Source organism: Anopheles gambiae, chromosome 2, assembly GCF_943734735.2.
Source record: "Anopheles gambiae chromosome 2, idAnoGambNW_F1_1, whole genome shotgun sequence".
NCBI lineage: Eukaryota > Metazoa > Arthropoda > Insecta > Diptera > Culicidae > Anopheles > Anopheles gambiae.
The window spans coordinates 19,533,419-19,551,558 of NC_064601.1; the positions used below are offsets into that span (position 1 = coordinate 19,533,419).

Here is an 18,140-nt window from a genome sequence, read left to right on the forward strand (position 1 = left end):
GAAGCAAGCCTGATTGTAAATGCTTCATTGATACAACCAGCTTATGGGTGGATCTATTCGATCCAAAGTTTGCTATGCAAGCGATAAAATTAGCAGCTTTTCAGAAGCTTCGACACAGACCGGGATTAGGAATTGATTTTGGCCGAAAAAAGAATCAATCACAAAGAACTCTAAACCATTTTTGTTGTTCATGTTTGTTCAACAAACCTAGCTACATTCTATTGTTCCACGTAAAAGGCGCTAATTGTCCTTTCCGACAAAGGTTTTTTGGAACAACTCACTCTACGGGCGATCCTCATTAGTATCGCCTCTTGGAAAGTATGTCAAACGCAGAGCAACGTACGATTATTCTTCCTGTAACGTACTTTCCTAACTCTCATCTATTTACAAAGCACAGCACAAGATAACAGCACGGCAATGTGAGGAGGCTGATACAACACGGCACAAAGATATTAATAATGACCATCAATAACTGTCACTACCAGCGCTGGGATGGTAGCCCATCCTAGCCATCTTAACACGGTAAAGGGGGTCGTTTTCTTTCTTATAGGAATTGGACGATCATCCTGGAGCTCTTGTGTTTATTATTTTTTATATTTTTTGTTGACTGAATAAGTTCGAAAAATTTTCATTATAATGTTCCATTCTTTCGGATAGCTGTCTATATTTGATGTGCACATTGTACGGTCACTTCAAATTTGATTGCTCATTAAGAAATAGTTGTTCTTTGTCAACAAGTTATTTAAAATCTCGTTGTTGTTTATTGGCCAAAGCGAAAATTATAGAAATAATATTTTGAAGCAACCATTATTTTACCTTTTTTTATTTCGGATCTTTGCTTCAAATCTAACGATTCTGCCTTATAAAGATTTTGCCTTATACTGTACAGCGCTAATGTGCTCTGTTACGTTTACATTCCCCTTTGTTCCACCCAAATCACTTCTTTGTGAGCTCAGGTTTGGCCATCTCGGTCATCTCAAAAGAAACGGACGCATTCCTTTCAATCGTATGCTTTTGAGGGAAACGATACGCTCTACAGCGAACAAAAGGATTAGATTCCAATTGTGTTGAGCAGTCTAAAGTCTATTTTTGCCTCCAATGCTCGACCGCACTAGCTAGATCCCTCCCCACCTCTACGATATCCGTCCACCCAGACAACCGTAGAGGGGGAAGGGGGGGGGAGGGAGGGTAAAATGGTTTGGCACGTGTCAGCCAAACCGACCAGCCGAACGCTCAGCCCATTTCCAATAGAGCTGAATGGATGCGTAAAGCTTCGGGCCTCTTAAATTCAATCATAATAACGCTGCTTGAAGAACAATAGAACACACTCTCCACTCCCGCGCTGCCCTTATCTGCTTGGCTATCCGAGCGCACAATGACATCTGTCGAATTCGCATGCCGTCAATCAAGGGTTCGAAAGGGTTGTGTACCGGCCGATTGGGAAAGCCACAACCTATAATGCTAATTTTAATTAATTTCTCTTCAACTGTACACCTCGCTGGCAACCCGGAATAAAAGCTTTGTCTTCTTTTCAATCCATTTTATTCCATTTTTCTCTTCCCCAATCTTTGTTGCTTTTTGTGTGCCAGGCTAGGCAGTGAGTGAACGGAATGTGCTGGACAGATTTTTTGCCAGATCACCTCTAATTAAACTCCTATGCCTCCTGCCGCCGTAAGAGTGAGCCGATGAGCCGACCAGTGGCTTCACTCACCTCGATTGCCATTGCTGGGCTCGCATATGCTTTCTGGGTTTGATAGTTGAATAGCCAGACACGTGGAATGGCAGCAAAGTGCACCTGTCTAGCAAAGCAAAGCCTGTGACGTGGCCGCTTTACACATGAATAAAAAATCGTATCCAATCTCATCCGGCGAACGACCGTTTTGGACATGCTAACTGGTTCAATTCGGTTTTGAATGCAACTCTGCCAATGAGAAATCAAAGGAGAGAGAGAGAGAGAGTGAAAATTTAGAACATAGCATTGCAACTAAATGACAGCATACAAGCAGCACTTAATGTGTACCAGCGGCATTCAGTATTGGAACGAGCATCATTCTCAACCTGAGCGATAGACAAGCCATGAACCGACAAGGCAATCGAAAAAGAAACCCTACCCGTTTCACAAGTATCCAATTACATGGGCGCGTTTAGTTGTGCGTCTGTGTGTGTGTGTGTGTGTGTACAAGTAGTCAAGTCAAGCAATCAGACAACACACACCGCAAACCATTTGCAACTATTTTGCTGACCACTCTACCTTGGCCGCACATGTTGCCCGAAGCCATGGAAAAGACTGATTGGTGCCTTTTAACGATGGACGCCACGCCAAACTTTCCCAGGGCCGTATTACACCTCCCTGCAGTCTCGCGCGGGCCGGGGCTAACAGCTTTGCGACCCTCGGTCCCGCGCGTAAGTGGATTGTGCTCCACCGATGGTTGCACCTAATCCCCGGCTTACATGATGGGCCTAAGTAAATGGGGCTCTTTACTGTGCAAGCTGGTGGTGTTCGCTTTCCGTAATTGATTGATGGAGGCGCCCAGCACGCCGTAACACAACGAGGGATGGCACGCGCGCGCGCGCCTACTAGGTATGCTTCCAACAATGAAAAGAGACTTGCTACCTCGCCCACCAAACGCCACGGCGCCCTGTGTTTGCAACATAATCATAACACACTTTCAAAATTGATCTATTTATGAACCCCCATTTCCAAACGGTCGGGAAAACGGTCACTCTCTTATCGCCATCGCCGGGCGCTATTTGAATATTTTAGTACTTGCCCCGAAGGGCAACACGCCTGGCCCATCTGTCCGTGGTGATGGGTTTTCAAATAGCGGTGGCTACTTTTCAATAATCCATCGGAAAGATAAAAACATCATCCCGGTCTTACGGGCGAAAGTCCCGACGGGGAATGGTTTGAACAATAACAGCAAAAATACAGCTAATAAAATCATTCCTCCTTTACTATCAGCCATGCACACACAGACACAGTTTTCCCTTAGCTCAGCTAAATTGAGCAATTGGAAAGGGACACACACACGTATAAACGTCATTTTCAAATTCAACACAATCGAATGATGTGTGCACGCGTTTGTATCCCGATCACACACACCCACACACAGTGCGTAAAATCCTATCCGCTTCGTTTATATTGTTTTCCAATGGCTAACGCCATCGTGAAAAAAGGCCCTGCAAAACCCACTGTAAAACCACGCTTAGCGATACTCTCTAGCTCTAGCCGACGCTTTCAACGGCCCACAATTTCCCCCCTCAACATTATTGCAAAGCATCACCATCAGCATCATTTCAGCGTGAGAACGGCTGCTTTTTCCCCTTTTGGGTGCTCGGTTCGGCGTGCTGCGCTGATGGGTGCTGATATAAAGCTTGGGGTGCGCGCTCCGTCACGGAGCTGTTCGTCCGTCCCGGGAGCACTCACGGATGAGGTGGGATGAGGCGGTTGTGGTGCCTAGTTTTTTTTTATTTCCCCTTCGCTTTGCACATTTGATTTTATTTCCCGATCGTTAGATTTTATTTTATTTTTATAGGCCAAAGTGCGAATGAAATGTGTACTGCCGCACGCGTCCGCCACTAGGCCGCACACAACCTAGGCCCAGCGGAAGGGAGGGAATTGGTGTGAATTGTTCCAGGAAAAAAAAAGGAAAAACAAAAAGAAACATTTCATTTCAATGCGTCCCAAATCGGTCATTCGGTGCGATGTGAGATTGCCGAGTAGGGGGGAAGCATTCCCCGGCGCGGGATTTCGTCTTGTTTTACAATAAAACATAATTTACAGTTATTTTTTCCCTTAGTAAGGCTTTTTTTTAAACGAAAAAGTTGTTGGAAAATGTAAGATAAAGAGCAATCATGCTGGAGCCGTTTGTTGACTTTTTTTTATTTCCCAAAAACCTATTCCCTTCATTTATACCAACTAATAAAGGTAAAGCTAATAGTGCATCTACTCTGTTTCATTAAAACATACTCATAAGCGGTGGCCTCATTCGTGCCTGTCCACTAGCAAAGCTGAAAATCATTACCCACCCCCTTCCAAAATCAATAACCAACGCTTTTTCGCTCACACAAAAAGGCCAAACACAACAGACATAACCTTTTCACTTCTGCTCCCGCCACCGTTACTCGCTAATGAACCAGTGAAACATTTTAGCCAGCTGACGAACATTTTCAGCAGGCAGTTCCACCATTTCGAAGCCACCCGAAAAGCCATTTAAATTTCGTACGATACGTAGCTTTCCACCCATCTCGATCGATAGTGGCGTGCGCGAGCGGGAAACATTAACCGGAACCACCGATGGCTCACACTGTCACAGCAGCCAGCGACCGGCCTTGACGCATCATTCGGTCGATTTGGCAGAACAAAATTCGAATTCGTAGCGTATAAATCACCCCGGATCCGTTGTGACCCACCCTACCCGCTGCTCCACATTGCCGGAACCACACTAGCTCCATTTGTTTTTTTTCCCCCGTTGAAGAGAGCCGAACGGAGAAAAAAGCCGCTGTTCGCCCACCAGCGACGACAACCAGCATCGACCATTTTCAGTCGAATTCGCACAGGATGTAATTACTTCAAGACGATAAATATTTAGTATTCCTCTGCCCTGTGTTGGCGCGCGCGTGTGTGTGCGTGTAAGGGGCGCTACCCGATTCCTCGATCACTTCCGGGCCGAGGCGTGGGAAGCTAGTCGCCTATGGGGATGAAAGTGTACAAAACGAGCCGCTGTTGCCTATCTGTTTGAGTTTCTCATCAGCCAGCACCAACGGCGCGAAGATGGTGCCGAAAATGGGTGGCCTTCCCGCCCGCCTCCTGCGCCCCACGGTAGTGCAAATACAACGCACCAACGCGCCGCAACCGAGCCGGACGAAACAAAAGGCGAACACGTTTTCTTACATCCTGCAGCGGGCCTCCGCCGTTGTCTTTTGTGCGCTCTACTGCCACTGCCACGCAACATTAAATTATACAGTGAAACATGAGCGGCCCTCCCGTCAAGTGGGTGGGCTGGCTTTCCGATGGTGTGGGTTCTCTTTCACTCACTCTCTCTCTCTCTCTTTCTATCTGTCTACACACTGTGCTTCTCTCTACGGCAATGGCGCTTAAAGTTTCCCGCAGCAGCTTTTGCCTTCATTCAACGCAATGTATTGTTGAAAAGGCTGTAAGATGTGTTGATCAAACATAGAGTCACACACACATACCCACACACATGCACACACGTTATCAAGCATGATACAAACGGGAAGCACTCAGAGTGCCTCCAAGAAAAGCAACAACAACCAAATGATGCTACAAGGGTGAATATGGCACAGGTCCGTGGAAAAAGCTAACGCCGGTATAGTGAAAAGCCCGAACGCTCGGGAAAAGACGAGAGATGGTTGCGTTGTTTGCTTCCTTTCTAGTGTGCACGCCGTTCACCGTGTTCGGGCTCATCATGTCTTTTCGAGTGAACAGTTAACGCTTCAGCTCCAAGCTTCTACTGCCCCTTGTGTGTATGTATGTGTGTGTGTGTGTGTGTAAACAGGAAGGGATGGTACATGTTTGCTGGGTAAAATTTGTTGCGAAATAATTTTCCTAAACGAGCCAAATATTTACATTCGCCGCATGTTCATCTGCTGCTGACGCGCCGTAAAGTATGCAATGGCGCCGCGTACAGTTACAGCACCGCTTGCGAAGGGGAAAACGGTGGTTCCCTTTTCGCCAACGCTAAGCTGCATACATCTTGGGTGGGCTGTATTAAATGACCATCATCGTCCTTAGCTTGCGCTTCATTCTTTTACCTAAACCTCCTCCCATCAATCTCGCCCCAGCAACCAACCAACCGCGAATGCCCCGAAGAACACCGCCGAGCTCGAAACCTTTCAATAATGATATTAAATGCTTAAAACATTATCCTCACCCCGCTCCCGGGCACTTTTGTGACGACGACGACGTCGAGCACATTCATTATGGATCGTACCCTCTCAACATTTCTCCCTCCTCTTTGACCTTTTCCGGCCGTTCTTGCGTGTGCCATCGCATTGACACAAAGCCCCAGCGCTATCATCATTAATCGGGCTTCCCCCCCATGCGATCGGGATCGTTTGGTAGAGATAATGCGATGGGACCAACCGAAGCCAAACCAAACCCTCCCCTCGTGCATGCCATTTTCCAAACAATCAATCCACCGGCACTCGATTGATAGCAACCGATTGGCCGACGGGCGGCCGCGCGCTCATCCTATCGCATTCGCATTTATTCGCCAGCTCCGTGGGTCCGTGGCCGGAGTGTGTGGTCTCTTATCTTCCTGGTGAGAAACTAGCCTTTAATGGATTTACAGCCATTAGATCGATTTATGTCAACGTTTGTTTGCAACGTTCCGTTTTCGTCTTGAAATGATAATGGAGCATGCCCGTGCAGCTCACCCTGTAGCGCGCACCACTGCGTGTCGCACCCTAATAGTCCTAGAGCTAGAGTCGGTTTTGTCGGGCGTCTTGAAGTGGAGGGCAGGAAGTTCCAGAAGTGGAATCCATTCGCCGCGTCTCTTCATTTATTTTATTTACCGATGTCATCGCAATCGCCAAAAGCACTCGTGTGCTTTATATCTTCCGGTGCGGTCCTCGAAACCCACGACCCAGCTGCCACCGGTCGGTGGCTCCGGAGTAACTCTTCCAAACAATGCATCCCACCAAAGGGCGTGGGCCTCCTCCGCCGTCGCCACTGCCGATTGGCCTGCGATTCGAACGATGGGACCAGAAGAAACAGAAAATAGTTTGCTGCTTCTTTAGAATTTGCTGTGCAGTGCTGTGCTCTCCTGACGGACGTTGAGGTAAACCGAAGCGGCACACCGACACGATCAGTTTGCACCACCGCTGCTAGGGCATGTTGTAACCTCTATCGCTCAAATACAAACAAACACACACACACATACAAAAGCTCCACTCGTCCAAAACGGCTCAGTTCCCTGCTGGCCGTTTAACGGGAATCATCCTTCAACATATCCCGTAGCAGGGGGGAAGAGAAAAGACAACGAATTGCCCTTCGGTCCGTCTCGGGACGATACCATCATTCGTCCCGCAACCGGTTCTCGGTGGTCCGGTGGTGTGTCTTCCGCTTGATTTATGGCAAAAAGTTTACAGCTTCAGCCGTCCAAAGGGGGCATGGGGCGGTGCCGGGACGATGGTTGAAAGTTTTCAACTGTGGATAAGAAAATGGATTTGTCTCGTGGCAGTATCATGATTTTGCTGATTGCATTGCATTGTTGTGTGCCGATTGTGCTGCCGGTGCCGAGGCACAATGTGAGTGTTGTTGTTTTTTTTATTATTTGTGTGTGCCCGTGCGGTGACCACTTTCTGTGGCCGCTCGCGTTCAGATAAACGACACACAAAGGACACACCATCAGCACACCAATGGTGGTGGAGGGAGGAGGCCGAAAAAAAATATACGGCCAGATAGATGGATGGATGGAAAGTCCATTAGGAACTTTTCAATTGTTTAATGGGTGCAAAATTAGGCCCCCGCCTGCCTTCTGGGGATGGTTGCGCTGTATAGCAGCAGCAGCAGCAGCAGCAGTACGGAGGGAACACCACATCCCAAGCCCGTGTCCGTGGCCACCTTCCGCGTTTCGCCACATTTCGGCGAAAAGCTCACTGGAAATAGATAAATTGTTATTTATGGTAATTTAATGGCGTTTGATGTAAATCATTATGCTTCTGATTCAACGCAGCCCGAATTGTGGGAGGCGGCCATTTCGTTGCGATTGTACCAAACCAGCGCCAAACAACAACACGCCTGCCGTTGGTTTACGTTACCTCCTTCTCCACGTGGGAGCTGGTGCTTTAGAGTTAGAGCCGACAAAACATCTAATCTGGCACTAGGGATAGTAGGAGCTTCTTTTTTTGTTTTGTCTCTCCCTCGTAGCAGAACTTAACAACAGGCCCGAAAAGTCAAACCGGCACAAGTTGCTTTTGCGCCAAACTTCTAGCCGAGGCGTGTCTTTCTGCTTTCTCTCTCTTTGCTTGGGTATCGCGGTGTCATGTATAAATCATTTGCAGCAAACACGACTAGTATCGGAACTCGGAAACCCTTAGCCCGAGCTCCCCTCCCCTACACCAGTAAGGAGTGAGTGAAGGATGGCCCGGGAGAAAGTTAAGGCCGAGAAGATGTTTTTCTCGCTTCGAAAGTGCACATGTTCTTCTGGTTTGTTTCCACCTTTTCGTTCTGTAAAACCGTTCCGTTGCTGGGAGGAGAAGGTGTGTGTGTGTGAGTGTGCACGCGCGCCCCGGTACAAGATTTATGACTAAATAACCCTCCTACCGAAAACTAGCTATCATCCCCGGTCGGTTGGTTAGGTGAACATGAGGGGGAAAGGTTGGCATGGGGTTTGCACAATGATCCTCAGCCGCCTACCGTAGGTCGGTCACCGGAAGGTGCAAAGTTGGGAATTTGCTGATATGAAGGTTTGATTTTTGTTTGCTGACGGAGGGACTCCGGCTGATTTACAAGAGTCACAGGCAGCGTTTTACTCCCCCGCCGCTGCCCGGAACGGTATGATAATGTGAACTTGCAAACGAGCAGGCGAGCAATAAATAGTTTTCCAAGATCATAAAGCACAGATAATCACATCACAAGGGCCTAGGAGTTATGGCAGCACAATAAAGCGTGTGCTACTACTCTGGGGGGAAATTATGCCGGATGTTTCGTTTGGGGAAAGTTAAATTGGTCTCTTTTACAGTGTTGGCAGAATCGTTCAATTAGTGTGCTTTGTCTGGCTGCTTGAAAGTCTTCACAATACGGCTTGGAATTTGATATAATTTTTGCTAACGGTTTAGGATTTATGCTTGCTTATCCAGTTCAAATAAATATAATCAATATTTCTTATGTCAAGATCAGTGGTTCAAGACATAGTTCTGGTGGCCAAACTTCTCCAAATCAAAGAGCTATGAGAAAGAACACCATTAATTTGGTAGGTATTGGAATACAATTCGAGGTGATAAAGAAAGTTCATTTCGCCCTGTCTTTCAAAAAAACGCCGTAAAGTATGCAATATAGTTAGTATGCAACCGTAACTTGATAACTTGAAAAATGATACAAGGACGAATAAAGGAAAATGTTTAGCACGTAGTTGTTTGCCTATAAACGTGTCCTATCGTAATAACACTCTAATTGTACTATTCAAACTTTACCTTTTACAACCCTGTTGTACACCTTTCAAAAACATAGAGGTATCACACCTGAATTTTGCTATTTAAAATAGAATCCTATTTCTACTAGCAAAATACTATCCTATTGGACCATTCTGGGCATTTAAAAACATTTTAAAATGTTCTTCTTTTAGCACAAAACCACTGTATCTGATCTAGACCAAGGGTTTCAAAACTATTTTTTAGCCCGCATTGCTTTCGCAAATAATGTCATGTCGAGTGTCATTCTGTGAGCCCTTCAAAGCATTCGAATATTCGTTATACATGGAAATTATTGTTGTAAAATGTCAAATTTTAACAGCTGTCAATTATTGATGTTTTAGGTTCTTTTAAAAATAGTCAAAACACATTGACTATTTATTAACTTGCTGTGTAGTACAGTTTAAAAGCTCCCGAAACCCACAATTCACCCGAAGGCCACAGTTGGGAGATTCCTGATCCTAGACAATCCATAACTACCGCTGTCGGCAAATGATTCTCGAACCTATCTTGGCAAGATTGCCTTTGCATGAGGAACTCGAACAATACGTTGCTCTAGCACACGACGCGCAATGTTGTAAAGCCGTAAGAGTTGACGACTCGTAGGACTGACATTTCCGTGGCAGATCGTTTTGAAATAGCATACAACATTCTATACCTAATTTTCAGAAGCCTTGCAACAGCGCGAGAGGCATTGGATGAGCATAGGACTTCACACATATACAACAAAGTCCTGAACATCCAACGAAGCATAATGCATCTCCATTCCCTTCTTCCGGGAATAAACTGTATCTTCCTTGCTATTTCCGGAACTATCGCCTGGATCACGCGACGAGCGTTACCTCAATTGTTTCATTTATTAATGTCACATATCACGTAGAAACGTCAAGAGCATCCTCAAGTGTATGTGTGCTAGAGCGTATCTGTGATGTGTAATAAAGCCATTTGCCATCCATCGCTTAAAGCTGTACCACCAGGGTCACCATAGCACCAGGATTAAGATTCGCGGGCTCCGGAGGCACAACCACTCCCCGGGAGGCACTTGTCGAGCACGATCTCACAAAGTGACTACCCAACCGACAACGACAGCAACAGCTACAAAAAAGAACGACCAATAAAACCGACCAACAAACCTTGCCCCAGCTGCCCACACCAACTGCAACAAGGGTAGGCGAGAGCAGCCCGCAAAGAAAAAAACCCCACCCTGCCCCGAATGGAATGTTATTAACTTACCACGACTGGAGATGACCGCATCTGCCGTTGACACTAGCAGCCCGCTGATGACGACCAGGAGGATGAACATGTTGCGAAGGAAAATAAATCGTAGAAAGCAATTAACTACGCCTCGTTGACTTCGATGGCCGGCGACCGCCGTGATGATGCCACTGCCGCCGCTGCTGCTGCTGCTGCTGCTGCCATTGTCGCCGGCGCACTTTGCGGTAACGATGGCTCGGCGGCCATTGCGCTTCGCCATCTCGTTAGTGCCACCGTCGCCGTTGGTGTGGACGCTGTTTTTGCCACCACTGGCGGCCGATCTGGATCGTGCAGCCACCATCATTCCACTAATAGCTGTAGCCGGATGTGCTTGATGCCACCACCGGGCGGTGTTTAGTGCGCCCATCCCCTCGTCGTACCGTAATCGTCTTGATACAGGGGTGCTTTGGATCGCTTCCCTCTATCGGGTCTAATGGAAGGCAAGCACGAAGACTACTCCAAGTACTACACGGCCTACTACAGAATGCTGTCAGCACAAAAAGATGCTCTATTGATCAACGAGTCCGCAACCGTCAATAGCCTTGCACTTTCAAAGGAGCCGTACTACTTGGCTAAACGATTATCAACACTTACTCAAGAGACCGGCGTCACACTGGCAGCTCTCAATTTCACAACTTGCTGTGCGGAAATAATCAAACCTCTCACCAACACCACCATCCACACGTTTTTACTTCACACACTCGTCTAGTTATCGACGCGCATCGACATTGAAAAAGGGCCACGGCACACATACGCAGCTACACCACACACGCAAACACACACACACTGCGTTAGATCGCGTCACTGTATTTTCACTCAATCTTCCGGAGAGCCTTTTTTCTTCCGTTTTCGTCAACCTGCACACAGGCGCTTCATTTTATGACTTCCTAATGAATCGACCGGACGACGCACGCACTGGAACGGGCTTCTTACCTTCGGCACGCGGGCAACGGACACACCACTACTGGCACGGCTGTGCTGCTGCTGCTGCTGCTGTTGCTACTACTACCGCGCAAATTACCATCCGCCGGCATCATCAGCATCATCGCCAGCTGTGCACACTACCACCACCACCACCACTGCGTGTGTACGAAGGGGAGCTTCGCGTTATCAATTAAAAGCTCGCACTTTCTCTCTCTCTCTCTCTATCACGCGCGTTTGATTATTTACCCACCGTAAGCAACACGCACACTACGAGCCGTCCATCAGCCGCTGACCACTTTGTTTTCGGATGATCCGGTCCGGAGGAAAGGACTGGATAATTAAAATGCAATTATCAGCTACAGGTTTTTGTGCCAGCTCGGTTTTTTTGCTGTTGCTCTCTCGCCCACTCGTTCGGAGCTTTTGTTTTTTTTTTCACGTGTCCCTATTCACGAAGGCGCGCACGCAGCGGAAAGGGCCCCTCAGGGCGAATGCTCAATACTATGATCAACACCTTAGGTGGAGGGGTGCAAGAGGGTTTTCTCCACTTTTTAACGCTTGGCCTTATTGCATGCTACGATTTTTAACCGTGGTGCAGCTGGATTCTGTGAAGCAAAAGAATCAACAAAGAAATCAACAGTTTGTCTTGATAATTTAATCCGGAAATGGGTAGAAAAAGCACTCTAGAAAACAGAACACCAAGACAAAAGAACAAGTTGGTTTTGGAGAAAATTCATTTAATGCTACAAAACGCGTTCGCGTCAAACAAATGTGAAATCCCATTACATATCCGCTTGGCGAGAAATCTTGTTTGCACAAGCAGCAAATGTAACACACGCGTCTTATGGAGCAGGGAGCATGTAAGGTCGCACCAAATGCGGCGTCAACGGGCGACCGGCAGTTCACTTTAGTTCACTTCCTGCAAATCAACCAAACGAACCGTACATTTCGGTGCGAATGAAATTCATTAACAGTTTTTAGTTTATTTCGTCCTTGCCTTTCACTCCCTTCCCCCTTTCCCGCTCGCTAACGTATTTGTTTTATCAAATTGCGAAACTATTCCGCTCGTTATCATGCTGCTTCCCCCGTCGGTGTGCCCCATGCATCCCCCACCAAAATATACCAAGCCCACCCATTGCATCCTACGCGCGGCGGAATGTATACTGCATACTTACAGCGTGACGCATTTCGGGGGGAAAATTAGGAAGGGGCACCGTTTTTCGAGGAAAATGAAATGCTAAGCTTTCGCTGTTTGCTCCCACCTCTGGCTCTGCCTCTTCCTTCTCTACCGACAGGCAAGCAGGCAAGTAAATTCATTTGTTGCCACTTTTTAATTAATGAATTTTGCTGACGACGGCCCTACCGTTGGAATGTGGGATCCCTTCTCCCAGGGGCGGAATGTTGCCAGGGCGCGGCACAACGCCGAAATGAGCAGCTTCGTGTACTCGCTGAGAGGAGCCGGGTTGTTTCGGTTCGCTAATCCGTGCTGCGATCTTATCAGTTGACGCTTTCTTCGTTGCTATGTCTTCGTCCCTTTCCCGCTCCTACCGCACTCAAAATTCCAAGACACCGTGCCATTGTTTGCGTACGGTTTTGGGACACGCTTTTTCGCCCAGTGCTTCGTGCCGGTTTTGTTCTTCGCTGCGCAGCTAGCGATGCATCGTACCGAGTGTCGAGTGTCTTATGCACGTTGTGCTAATTTGCATACATATGCATTCCGACAGGCTACACTTATGATTCAATCTCGTACGCGCTGCGAGAGTGCTGGCGGTGGGGTGAAATTTCAGCACATCCACCCATTTTTTGAGGTAGTGTGCGCCTGGCTGCGTATAAGCTTAATTTTGCTGCACTCGTTCAAGGAAGGCAAAGAAAACAACACAATGATACATAGATGTGTGTGTGTGTGTGTGTGTGTTTGTGTATATGAGCACAATCAAACTTCGTGGACAACCACGGGACGGGGCCGGAGGACGGTAGCGCCGGATTTTGCGAAATAGTTGCATCCAGCCGACAATGGTGATGCTTTATCGGCAGCTTTCCCATTGCCAAGTGAAAGAAGCCGTTGCAGCATGCAGCCGAGCGTTAGTTTAATTTCCTCGCGCTCATATCTTCATCAACGCCCGCCGTATGCACATCTTGCACCGGAATTACCAGGTGCACGGCTGTGCAGGTGACAAAAAATGTTAATACATTCATGAGCGAACTGGCGCGTTCCGGGGGATACGGCGCTATTCCGGGATGGTAGACACAAAACAGTGGTGGTAGTAAGTTTAAGGGTAGCTTTAATTATTTTAATTGTTTTTTATCTGTTCATATTTCCTTTCGAGTGAAATTTTCGCAAAAGAAACAGCAATTTTGATTGAGCTAAACCACGAGACGTTTACAAATATTTTCGATTTAAAACAATAAAAAATCATCTAAATCATATTAGACCAGAAACGAAGCAATAAACTTGCTTCCTTAATATAAAGAAAAAAAGTAGAAATTATTTTAAAAAGCCAAGCTTATTAAGGAAATAACAACGAATATTCAGACGTAATATGCTAAAGAATTTAAGAATTGTAATTTGTAATTTGAACGACAAAACATGTGCATAAAATAACTTTTAAAAACTATGAGACTTTTAAAGAATTAAGATTCTGGCTAATCTGGGTTTTGCAAGAGATAAACTACATTAATAATATTTATTTAACTTACATTAATGCAAAAGAAACGCTTTGAATCATTTTTTTAATGTAATTGAACAGTGCCAGCCATCGTGTGAATCAAGAAATTGTTGATTTATTTAAAAAAAATTATATTATTCTAACCAAATTATTCACAAACTCCTTCACTTTTGAGTTAAACATCATTTTTATCAAAAGATGCAACACATAATTGCCAGTGATATTAAACTTATTCTCAGCAGTGTGAATAGTCCAAGATGCTCGTATGAAATTGCTCATTCCGTTTTGTATAAAACGCTTTGCTCCTGCCCGGTTCTCTCATTTCCCAGTCTATACCGAAGTAAAGTGAGGTGTAAGACAGGAACAAGATCCTGCTTGATGTCTCTGTTGCACTGGAAGAATCCCAAAGTTTGCAGTCCAAAAAACAACATCGTCAACATCGCTCGAAGAAAAAGCGGATCCCCAAAATGAAGAAAGGTAAGACTTCATAATACCCGCGCTAATGAATTTTATGTGCCGGTTGCTGCCGGTGCTGCTCCTGCTTCTAAGCTTTCAAATCGTTTTAAATACGAGTGAAACATAATCAAACCCCCCCCATGAGTGGCGTTGAGCGCACTTGCTTTCGCTGGGCCGGTGAGGCCTCCGAACGCCCCAGACAAGTGGCATAATTTGTTCGAGTTTAATGAAAATAAATTCCCTGCTCGAACGATGAATAATAAGACATCCCGGGCCGACTGAATCGGGGGCAGTCTGAGCCGTACTGCAAAACGCTCGAAACTGATATCTGCTGCCAGCGACAATGTGAAAACGGTTTAAGCGCAAACGCCACGCAACCGGGAAGATGGTTTCGCAAATGAGGCTACTACACCAAATGACGCACAAAACGGGCCGGTCGGCCGTTCGCTTTGAACTGCTGCTTTGATATATTTTCCCCCTCTTTTTGGAGGCGAGTTTTGCTCACGTCTTATTAAAACTGTAGCCCCAGCCGCATTAGCATGCACCTTCGTTCGCCCTATCATCGCTGCAGATCAAACTAATTGGAGACGGGTTTGACGGAAAGCAGAAAGGTGCAAGTGCCCCGCGTGCCGCTCTTGCAGCTCATTGGCTTCCACCCCGGTTTGCCGGAGACCCTTCGAGCTGCAATTGAGTTCGGGCTCGGCAGTGCTGCAGATGCAACAATTCGCTTTTGCAAAACCAATCCTGCTGATCAGTGCCGGGAAAAACAGGATCTCATCAGCAGGTGCTTTTCCAGCCGATGAAAAGAACCTCAGCCATCCTCAGTGTTGGGGTTTTTCATGCTCCTATCTTCAAACGGCGCAATGGAACAGCAATCCTATTAGACGACTGCTAAAGACTGGACTGGGCTGGCTTGGGAGATGCACCACACTCCGGAGGTTCCGGTGGTTCGTAAGATCGATCAAAAGCAATTTAAATGCACTCGATGGTGGTGCAGGATTTGCTGCACTGCCCGTCCGAACACCGCAGTCTGTTTCCCCGTTGTTTCTACCATCAATACGCGCCGGCAAATCTTACTCCGAGAACGATTAATCGAAAACTTGGAAGCTCGATAGCAACGGTACTAGCTCTGTTGGTCGTAAGGACACGGCAGTACACCAGTCATTCGGGCGTTCATTCGGGCGTTCTTTACGTCCAAGGGGAACTATGTTCCAACCTTCATTGACGCGTCCATTGTTATAGTGGCGGGGGAGGTTTTTTTTCTTCTCTCCGTTCGATGTCCTCGACGCGTTCAGACGATCGACAGTCACGGTCACAGGATTTCCGGTTTCGACCGGGCGGAGGTGAAACGTAAACCCCGAAAAAAAAAGAAAACGAAGGAATAAAACCACTTGCCCATGGGGTAAAAATTTATCGGTCATTTCACGATCAATGGAGAAAATGCCTCTTTACTTTTTTCCCTCCTTTCCTTTCTCCTTCGGGAGGTAGTTCTATTGGTAGGTTCTTTTCTTCGACACAAAAAACCGCCCCAAAGAACCCGCTCTCACTCTTGCTCTCTTTTCCAACATTTTTTTGTTCCACTCTACAACGGAAAAGGAACACACACACACACAATAGTGGGGCTAGTGGGCTTTCCACCTTTCATGGTACGGCTTAGGTTGGCCACCGGGCGGGCGGTTTATTTTCCATTAACCAGAGATTGCCTTTTCGTGCTCCGTACTTTCGAGCCAACCCGTGGCGTTAGGGGGAAAAATGAGCCGAGGGAAGGGGCGATGGGCAGAGCAAAATCCAAACCCAACCTTGCCACACAGCGAAAGGAAAGCCTGTTTTGGAGGAAGAAAAAGGCGTTCCCTTCCTCCCTCTGTAACCGTCGCTGACCATAGCGACCAAGGGCGGGGAAACGGTTTCGGGCTTCCGGTTTCGTGTGCGGACACCGGTTGACTAGGTTGCGTCAGCAGCTTGGCAAAGGGCAACACTGCTCCACTGCTCCAATCCATCGTGCACGTGTTGTTGTGTACGGGGAGTGGAGAGGAAAGGGCAGGAAAGGAGCAGGGTGCGGAAGCAAAGCGGAAATATAAACATAAAATTTTATTATAATACAACTGTGATTCAGATTAGGTTTCGCTTTGACGACGTCGATTCGAGCGTCGTTCTTCACCTTTTGCTACCGGCCACTCATGCCACCTGCCACCTTTCTGTCTTGCCTGGTTTTGGACTCCAACCTGCGTGAGTTTTCTTCAGGAATCAAACAACTTCATCAAACAAGCGCGGCGCCAGCATGTGTTCGCTGAGTTTTGTTCAGTGTGTGTGTGCGGCTGAATGTATGTGTTTAAGTTGCAGCACGCGAATAATAAGGCCTGGCAGGGGAGTCGGGCAGGCAAGTTTCGATTTTCCAGCGCAGCATTTCTCCGAAAGCAGATTTTATATGATACGTTACAACTCATAAGCAATCGGAAGGTGTTTTTCCACGGAACGAACGAATCGAACCGCGTCGGCTGTTGCGGGAATGGGAGGATTTAGGAATGGTTGTTTTTTTGTTTTGTTTTTTGTTTTGTTTTCGGAAACGTACAGCAGCATTTTCCAGCAGTTGTTGAGTTTACACCCCCCCCCCCCCCCCCGCAACAAAACCACATTGATTGATCGCTTATAGCTGTGAGGCTTTATTTGGTGGCGCTTCTTACTGATGAATCTGGGTGTGGCAGACGAGTGTGTGAATCGTACAACAGGTGCTATAAGTCCTTTTTTAATTATAAATCCGGTTTTTTATACAAGTGTATCATATAACAGGATAACCGAGGAAATTGTGTGAAAACTTGTCGAAAATACTCGGTAAAATCATCGTCTAAATCTAATGATAGACCATTGTATCCTACGTACTTCTATGCTACGTAATTAAAACCAATTTTATCAAAATGTATATTCTAATAATAATTGTTTATTCTAACCAAAAAATCTTAAGGGATATTTATATATTGCTTTATATGTTACGAGATCTCATCAAAACACCAATTAAACAACGTTCATTTTCACTCGACCATTCAGACCACTCTCATATGATCTGTAAGAACTTTGCTAGTTATTTTAAAGCTGTTCTATACTGCTTTCACTTTCATCGTGTTTTTTTTTCTCATAATTTTCGCCAGACAGTATGCTTCTGAACGTAACCATTTTCTTCACTTTTCCCCGTCTGCTGATAAGCTTCAGCGCCCGAGGCCAGAGCGCCACAAGTTTCCCCAACGCCCGGCGCTATAAAATCGCGAATATGCTTCCACACACACACATATACAATCTTGTGTGCACATCGGGCATTAACTTTCATTTCGATACCTGCCTTCCTCCTTGTTTTCCTCCCATTTTGGCGTCTATTTTCCGCCGTCGAACGTCGCTGAAGCACACCTCAGAAAACGAGCGAAGGAACGGAAGGCCCCGGTCCATCGTAGCAGTGCTCATTTTTATTTACGAATCTTAATTAAAATCGTAAACATTCCATCACATTATACGCGCACAGGCACACACACACACACACACACACACACCCAGCATAAGCTCGCACAGGAAAACCCATCCTAATCTGGCACGGCTCCGGGCGAAGCCCTCGAGGGGCGCGTCAGTTTCGACGTTTGCCGGTGCGTTTGCCGCCCGCAATCTTCGCACGGGAAAAACCGCACTACGCCGGGAATCGGGCGC

The 18,140-nt window shown here is 46.7% G+C and overlaps 1 protein-coding gene across 4 annotated transcripts in view; it reads right to left on the reverse strand.

Moving 5' to 3' along the window:
• Positions 1-18,140, reverse strand: part of LOC1273644 (neural cell adhesion molecule 1) — a 235,028-nt gene that overhangs the window by 207,645 nt on the left and 9,243 nt on the right. For all 4 annotated transcript variants that reach the window (XM_061642366.1, XM_061642364.1, XM_061642365.1 and 1 more), the window contains exon 2: positions 10,390-11,936. In XM_061642366.1, the coding sequence (XP_061498350.1) occupies positions 10,390-10,777 (388 nt within the window). In that variant the 5' untranslated portion in view covers positions 10,778-11,936. The remainder of the gene's footprint in view (positions 1-10,389; positions 11,937-18,140) is intronic.